Source organism: Dysidea avara, chromosome 9, assembly GCF_963678975.1.
Source record: "Dysidea avara chromosome 9, odDysAvar1.4, whole genome shotgun sequence".
Lineage (NCBI taxonomy): Eukaryota > Metazoa > Porifera > Demospongiae > Dictyoceratida > Dysideidae > Dysidea > Dysidea avara.
In genome coordinates, this window is record NC_089280.1 from 8,890,487 (window position 1) to 8,899,659 (window position 9,173).

General features: G+C 37.9%; 1 protein-coding gene across 2 annotated transcripts; it reads right to left on the minus strand.

Annotated features, from left to right (window-relative positions):
• Positions 1-7,013: 7,013 nt before the first annotated feature.
• Positions 7,014-9,173, minus strand: LOC136266702 (TNF receptor-associated factor 3-like). 2 transcript variants are annotated; one of them, XM_066061701.1, is made up of 2 exons: positions 8,210-9,173; positions 7,014-7,284 (listed from the first exon to the last, which is right to left on the minus strand). In XM_066061701.1, the coding sequence occupies exons 1-2, from the start codon at positions 9,102-9,104 to the stop codon at positions 7,241-7,243; spliced, it is 939 nt and encodes a 312-aa protein (XP_065917773.1). In that variant the 5' UTR covers positions 9,105-9,173; the 3' UTR covers positions 7,014-7,240. The 2 variants fall into 2 exon arrangements, with proteins under 2 accessions (XP_065917773.1, XP_065917772.1); XM_066061700.1 differs by lacking the exon at positions 7,014-7,284 and adding an exon at positions 7,800-8,004.

Sequence of the window (9,173 nt, forward strand, 5' to 3'; positions counted from 1 at the left end):
GTCATTTGTTCTAATAGAGCAGTCAGTAAGTGATCTCAGAAGGAATCTGTAGGGGCATGCCTCCAGACCCCCTACCCATGTGTGTATTTTGCACATGGTACTCAGCTTTACAACTACCTGGAACAGACCCCCTGCTACGGGCTTGATTTCTTCACTGTTCAACGTTACACTGGCAATATACTCCTATCATGCCAGTGTAACACAGATGGTTAATGAACTCAAGTGGGAATCACTAGAGTCTCGAAGAGAACAGCTCTCTTAACTATGCTATACAACATTCTTAAACAAAATGTCTATTTACCACCTGAATACATACCCGAGTTTCATCTGCAGACATCACAATACCAGGTACAGACCAGATCATGCCATATGTTCAGACTCATTGAACCATTTTGTAACACTGACACCTTCATACCATCAACATCAAGGCAATGGAACGTACTACCTCGCTACATCTTTGAAGCGGAAAACACTAATCTCTGCTTACGTAACTATTATTTTGCAATCAATAGCTAACATTATTTATTATATTATATCTGTGTATATTCTTCTGTTTGTGAAGTTTTCACAGTAAAAACAAACAAAAAAACTGAGATTGCCACTCAGAACCTCGCTCAGCACATTCGTGCGTACTAAGCGCCTCTAAAAATAATTATCGTGTTGATATTGTTTAAGACATTCAGAGCCTTTTACACAGCTTTTAAGATTTCACAAGCGAAAATGGCAAAATCAACAGTGAGACACAACTAAGAGGTGATTATTTGCTGCTTCAAAAATGCAGCAACTAACAAGAGAATCTGGCTCTCCCTATTACTAGTCTGGCGGCGCCCGCCCCTTCGCATAGAGTAAGGGTCTGGTATGCTTAGTCATAGATAATGGAGTGGGTGTACCTACAACACCGCAGGTAGGGTGTACCTAAACACCCTATTTTTTACAGTGCTGTGAATATAACAGTATTATCTATGGCTTAGTATAGTGGAGTTGTACCGGATTACCAAAAACTGGTGCAACCAATCAGAACGCTCCACGTTTAATCAGCGCATTTTTGTGTATGTTACGTCAAAAGAATGAATCAAATGCCCTAACAGAACTGAAGAAACAAAAGGAGTTAGCTAATAAAGAACAAAGAGAAGAAAGTGTTATATCGGGAAGGGCTTTTCGCCTTGTTTGATACGCGAAAAACCCATGTTACACTCTGATTTCCTAGGTAGGGAGACATGTGTATTTTATAAAAGTAGACCAATCCACTTTCGCCTGTGTAAAGGCGAAGAAAGTTCAATATCTGCCACAGTTTTGGGTGAGGCACTTCCGTTAAGGCCATTTTCGTTACGTCATTACGTCATTACATTCAAATTAAATTCCTCCAGAACAACTCGGTGATACTAAGCATACCAGACCCTTACTCTATGCGAAGGGGCGGGCGCCGCCAGACTACCCTATTACCACCTACAACATAGCCTGTTTGTGCCCCTCCCCTTGCTGGCTCCTGGATCCGCCCCTGGTTAGATAAGGCTGGTATCAGCACTACGGCAGTGGTCATAGCAGGTTTAGTATACTCCAATAGAACAGTCAGGTAATAAAATTCTAATAGAACAGTCATCGAATAAACGAGTTTCTGTCTGAAACATTCCCAGATGCAGCTACTTAATTTTTTGCAATTACATCTTTAGTCATAACCCCTGACTCCAGCTACGTATTACTTTGCCTATAATCTGTAAATTGCAGCTTCCACTGGTCCTTTTAGAATTGCTGTTTGAATGAAAAACAGCAAAGAATTCAAACTCATACTTGAGTTTTAAATTTACTGTTCTAAGGAATTGAGTTAATGCTTAATGTACTTATGTAGTGTTGAAGTACTGCTCATTACAGACAGCAAATGGGATAAGTAGAATTCTAGAAAAAAGGGAACAGGATGGGAACAAAAAGCAGAAATGAGGATAGCACAATACTTCTTTGCAGCACTGTTGGATCCTTCCACTTAAAATGATTGAAATACTCTAACAGAGCATAAAACCTAACAAAAAAATTTTAATAGGACATTCAAGAATGATTGTTAATATAGCTATCCTTGCATTGAAAGCCTAATAACTTAATGGGGGAATTGGTAAAACCAGGAGGGGAGCGGGAGCAGGAGATTGCTTGGTAAAATCAGGAACCGGGAATCGGGAGATCACGTGCAACTTCTCCTAAATATCTCACTTGTAATCACGTGCAAACTAAATCTCTCACTTGCTACGAACGGCAGGCGTGATTTTGCAAGTATAGCGTTGCAAGTATAGAGTTTTTTTGCAGTGCATGTACTGTACCAGAATCTCTTCCATGGATGCACAATGAATACACCAACACTTGCACTTCTGATAACTTCCTGACAATATTGTCACTCCACTGCAAACAGTACAAATCTTTCTTGGATACCTTTGGTGACAGTGAAGCTGAGAACTCTCTCAAAGCAGCAATTGTATTGATGAATAAAGGAAAGCTGGATGAAGGAAAAACACTATTTTTGCATTTGCTTCAATCAAGATTAAATCTTACAATTTCTCAGAATGATTTGAAATATGATTGTTTTGGTGGTGAGAATAATAGGTGTCTTTGCTTGTTCACACATATCTGGAAACTGGTAATTAAACTTAAATGTACCTCTGAGCATTGCCCTAATCATAACACGGAGGTAACAAAATACCCTTCTACGTTTTCCTTCAGCTCTGGATTAGATAACTTTAATGAAATTTTTCCTATAGCTGGAGATATGGTTGGTTACTGTGGTGCAGAATTTCATTGCCAACCACCAAATGAATCTCTCCATGCAGTTACTGACCGATTAAATTTAACTGGCAGAAACAGAGAAACATTTTATGAGTGCATGCCGTGGTGTACCACAGGTAATGGCATCGTCATTTCTTAATCGAGTGCCTTGGATGATCCCGATTGATATCCAGTCCTTGACTGGTAGATCAATATTGACGATTCCAAAAGTTTTAACTATATATGGTCATGGATATCAACTAGCTGGCTGCACTGTTTGTAGTGACAATCATTTTACTGCAGTTTGCTTCTGGTATGGTCATACATTATTATGATGGCATGAGAAGCCACAGGATTCAACCTTTTAAACTTAATGATTTCCAGAACAAAACTGGGTCATATGCATATTACTTTAGGCAGCTTTGATTTTACATACTGTATGTTGTAGCTAATTAACACTTTATGATTTATTAATGTGTTTTGTATACTCAGAGAATAATTATGCTTGGTGTACTGTACTTCAGTCTATCCATTGAAAGTCTGCTGGCATTCAAAGTCTGATGGGAAGTCTAATCACGTTTAGTTGAATGGATTTTAGATTGGTAGGGTGCATGAACTTTAGTATAGACTGGGGCAAAACCATGTAGCTAGGACTGGAGGCCTGTTGCTCATCATTCATTATTGTAAGACAATCCAATATGCCAAATAACTGCTGCATGTATTCACTGAAATTAACTTTCAGAAATTTTATGTCCACTAAAATAGCCACTTTGTGAATTACTGTGCTAAAAAACCCACACAATACAATTTTATGCATTCACTGCTAATAACTATAAAGCTCTAATGAAAGCCTTTAATATACGGCCATCATGCAAACTTTATCTAGCTATAGCTATTTTTCCCCTCAAGCTCATAATTTACTAGTTTATATTAGTTTCTTCGTCACAGCACTGCAGGCGCTCTAGCTACGTATGTGTGTTACTTGTGACAGCAAAGATTGACACGTGATCTCCCGATTCCCGGTTCCTGATTTTACCAAGCAATCTCCCGCTCCCGCTCCCCTCCCGATTTTACCAATACCGCTTAAGGGACTATAACAAATGAAGATATATTCAGACTATGGTTGTGCCTAGCTACCGTATAGCTGGTAATTTTCGAAAGGTTTTTATTTTCGGATATTTCGAAGAGCCCCTTCTCTTCGAAAATAAATTCCCACGTCCAGTTGTTTCCCACAAGTGAAAGCAACCGTCCAACTTTCGGCGATTCGTTCGTGTATTCCTCGAGTTTTAGCTCAGTATTGCTGATGATAATGGGTAAACTGTATCATTACTGTACCAATAACCAAAAAACAGGTGATCCAGATTAGGAATTGATGCCGTCTGCTCTAGAATCTATGGTGATATGAGCTAGCTATGATCGAGCGAGATCGTGCCAGTGAGTTCACTCCACCCGAGACTCCCTCAGTCTTCTCTCCAGTACACAGGAATGGGGATTATTCCATCAGTAAGTCAGTTTTTGGCAAACATTCACGCATTTTCATAATTTGTGACACGAATTTCCGTTTATTTGAAATCCATCCGGACTTCGAAATATGCACTCTTCGAAATTAAAATCTTTCGAAATTCAGATTTTGCTTCTTGTACGAAAATTTCTGTTTCGAAAATAACCCGCTATACGGTACTACCTTGAAACCAAAAAACATTTTAAAAGATTCAAATATTAAGATTTCTAACTATAAATTGACAGTATCTATTATAAACTTTACAATGTAACTTCTGGATAAGAAGTCACATGATAGGGTATACAGCAGTATGCTTGCAGTAGCTCCATGACTGTTCTCTTCATTGGAGAACTGTCAGTGAACTTAGAATACTTTATAAACCTTTTCATGTTAAACAGTTGAATTCGTTATGGTTTCAAGAGGATTAGCTAGCTTTTGGTGTTGATAACTCAGCTAGCTTGCATACCTATTCTTTGTCAGCTATATATAGTCCATACGCAGGTGAATTCCTTGGTGTGGCACATATTAAAAAAGCATTCTTGACAGTACTGTATTAGAGTATTTCTTTTGAAACTGCTCTATTAGGGTGGAGGTCATTTTAGCACCAGGATACAGCATAGAAGCACTGTGCTGTAAAATCTAAACTATATATTGCCAAAATGACAGGCATTTTCCATTGGTCATTCCATTTCAGTTTCATCCTGCTGCTGTTTCCTAGAAATCTTCTTATCCAAAACATGATAAAGCCAGGATGTTAGAGCAAAATTGAGAAGTACTAGTATGTACTGATTCTGAATACTGTTGAAGGAACTACTGTATAGTCTAAGTGTCTGGGAGCATGTCTCCTTCAAGAAACATTCACATTTTAAGATATGTACAGGATATCAGTAAAGTCCTCTCAGCATAGAAATTAAGATTTCAGCAGTAGGTATACATTGCATGTCTTTACAAGACTGTTAAATTGCAGATTAGTCTGCATGGACAATACATTTGGTACAGAATATTCATTGGGAAAATCTGCATGGTAATAACTTTTTAGAAACTGTTAAGAACAAAGTTCTATTGGAAAATTATAGCTTACAATACTCTAATAAAACAATTGCATCAAATATGCTCTATATTACTGATTGTTCTATAAGAGTACTTAATCATTTTCCCTGATACTCTTTTTCACAGGCGAGTATTTATAAAAATATCATAGTAGTAGCTGCCTGATAAGTCAACATATTCTTATGCACTTACACATATGTCAGGATTATATCAGTGTGTGCCTAAAATGGACAAATCTGCTCTAAAATGATAATGAGTAGAAGTAGGATACCACCTCAAATTTTATTATTGTGGCTATTACTAATCACGTGTACATAAATTTTGATGCTGAGAAGGCATACTGCTATAGCTTAGGTGTGCAGTGTTTAAAGATACAGAAATCTAGTAATGTGTCACTTGGGCATGCAAAATGAATCCATGCTATGCATATTTGTAGTTATAATGTTTTGATTATAAGTCATTCCATTTGTATCAGTGGATTTATGGTTCCTATACCAGTGCCAGGGATAACCATCACTTACAAATTACTGTGTGATGTACATGTGTCTCTATATGTTATGCTGTCTGTTTCCACTAGGTAGCTTTATCTAGTACTAGCATGGGGCACTTATATACATTGTAATTAATGTACTTTTTTGCATAAAATATAGCAATTTGCTGAGTTTTGATTCAATATAATGTTGAAAGTCTCTCAGCGGCTGGGGGCTGTGCCCCCAACCCCACTTCTAGTAACCCAATACTGCTGTTGGAACTCCCTTCAAAAAATTCTGGTTATGCCCCTGGGAGGTGGGTAGCTAACAGTGGTAGCACAATGGTAAGAACACTTTCCCTAAGCTCCAGTAGTCCAGGGTTCAAGCCCCGGCTAAGCTTTGTGGGTTTTTTTTCGTTTAGTCACCCTTTTTGTCTAAGTTTTACTGTTGCCAGTACGGCTTATTGAACCTACTTTTGGTTAAAAATACACTGATATGGATAAAACCTGTGCGTGGTATCTGAACTAGCTAATCCTGCCTAGATAAGTTGTACTTTCTGGCTGGTCTGTACGTGCAATAGAATAACCCCATTCACTGACTCAAGAACTGCATACTATTCTTTTACCCTGCATCTATTAATAATAGACATTTCAATGCAGATTCAATTCTGTCTTCAATCTAATTAACACATTGTTTTACCATCCCATCTCTGAGTATGACTGTCAGATCGCATGAAACTAATCTCAACTTCAGAGAGCTATCAGAAACTGCCCTATCAAATAATGACATTTTGAGGTCACCCAAAACTATGAAGTCTCTTGTCTGAAAAATAATTTGCCAGGGGCGAGTATATAGATCACTGGAAAGGTCAGAAATGCTGGTTTTAGTCGCGTGTCGAGACACAAAGGATATGCACAACTTTACAACCGAAAGCATGCTAATAAAAATGGGACTGTTTCATTCTTTCCCAGTGATTGTTCCATCTCATCAGCATCTCAGCAACATTTTTAGATCAACGTTTATTTGGTGATTTGTATGCATCTTTCAGTATTAGAGATCAGGCTCATTTGACTGCCCTGGCACTTTCCTCTGGTACCAGTAGTGGTTGGCTTAAGGCTATCCTTGAGCCTGTCTTGGATTAGTCATCACTGGACCTGAATTTGTTGTGGGCCTACATATGTGGCTAGGAGTTGCTTTATTTCCTCATCTCCAATGTGTACTTGCCTCTCTCCTATAGATTGCTTTGGTGATCATTTGTTAGGCTGTTCTCATGGTCCAATGAGAATCCATCGTCATGATGCCCTGGTCGAAATCCTTTATAATGCTCTATCACAAGATCACCCTGGTGTTTTTAAGGAGCAGTGTGCTTCTTATAATGATGGCTTATGCCCAGAGGTGATATCTTCCACCCTGACTTTCAGTATGGTCGTTCTGCCTATTTTGATGTCTCCATACGCAGTACTACTCAGCCTGCTTATATTTCCTCATCTACTTCTTGTGCTGGGGTGGCTGCTGCAGCTGGAGAGGCTGTGTCTTATTTGTATATTCAGCATCATATAAATTATATATTGTGTATGTATTCAGCAAGAACTTCAATTGCACATTGTGACACATCACTAGTAATTCAATTTGCCATGAATTCACCATGAACGTACCCTATGAAACATTTATGTTTCAAAGGGTTTATTATGAATTGCAAAAATTTCCCTACCCATGGTATGAATTTAATTTGAAGCCAAAAATTGATGAATTCCTATGAATAAAAGTTTTCATAGTTTATTCATCTAATATTCATTATTTTGCTTATTTTTATTTTTTGATTACCATGGAGATACCATGGGTAATTCATGGGGCAATTTTAATTTCATTGCCAATTAATAATGAACCCTATGAAACGTAAACACTGTATAGGGGGAAAATGAATTATTAGTGTATTACTATGCCAGCCCATGCAGTGATAGCACCCCAATGTCCCCTACAGATAACCAAGCTAGCAATTCCACTAAACTAAAAGTTGATCAACTCTTCACCAATGCATAATTTAATTAGCAAACTGCATGTACACTTAAAATAAATACGTACAAACTAAACACTTCGTACATACAAACTACGTACATACAAACTAAACACTTCAAATTCTAATAATAAAGGTTATTTTGCTGCCGTACATTTTGAATAGCATTCACTAACGTTTGTTTATAGTGAGGAAGGAGAATAATCTTCCAGAGATAAAATGTTCTGTGTAGAAATGGTAGTAAAATACAAAACTTATTGTGAACGCAATATGCTTTCGTACAAATAAAAAGTACAAAAAAGGCTGCATAAAGCAAAAATATTGTTTTGTTACCAAGAAACATAAGTGTCAGTGCTGTGACAAAGCCAAATATTAGGCTCACAATTTCTAAAGTTCGTATTTTACTTTCTATATCACTTGTCATCTCACCTATCACACCTTCAATGATGTCAATCCTTTTCTGAAATTTAGCATCCTCTGCTCTCTCAGTGCTTTTTTTTTGGCAACGGAGGCGCTGCTCATAATTACATTGGGTGTGTTCTAGTTCATTACTAACACATTCTAATTTATCTTTTGTTTTTTCCAGTTCTTCAGTTACTCTAGCAAGCTTAGATTTTAAAGAATATCGGTCATTCATGACAAGGTTAAGGTGGTATTGGACATTTGATTTGTTATGCCCCTTTAAGTCCCTACGGGTAATGAAACTGTTACATCCCAATTCATAATATCTGCATTTCACTTTTGCAAGTGGACAAACCTCTTCATGTGCATTCAAATTCTCACGAAGTATAGTAATACTAGTGTTACAGCAATTAGGACAAGGGAGTGGAAATTTTGGACATTCCTCCAAGTGTTGGTATATGACATAACAAAACTTCCCTCTGTATTGACAGTGCCCACATTCAATTATACGATACATACACTCATACTCTGTATGGTAAGATATTTTCTGTCTTTGTACTAGTTCCCCACAATCATTTGGACAATATACCTTCTGAAACTGGCAATAATTATAAGCATGGTCATTTACGTCATTTATTTCACCCTTCCACTGACACCCTTCCTCTTTTTTGTCACAGTACACAAGAAGGCTTCTGACTTTACGATCAATTTGCTTATTAATGTAGCTTTTAAACTTTTTAGAACGGCACACCGGACAAGCTCTGGAATTTGCTATGCATCCATCCAGACACGACTTACACAAGACATGCCCACAACACACAGTGAGGTATGGATTTCTACTAGGATACTGACATATTCGACAGATCACTTCGTCCGGCGGATCACCCACGAACTGGTAGTCGCATCCTCCGCAATCTGCCATCTTCTTGTAGGGTGGGGTGTCTATTATGTAGGGCGTATCGAGGGTTGTCAACGAGGGTTCCTGCACTAA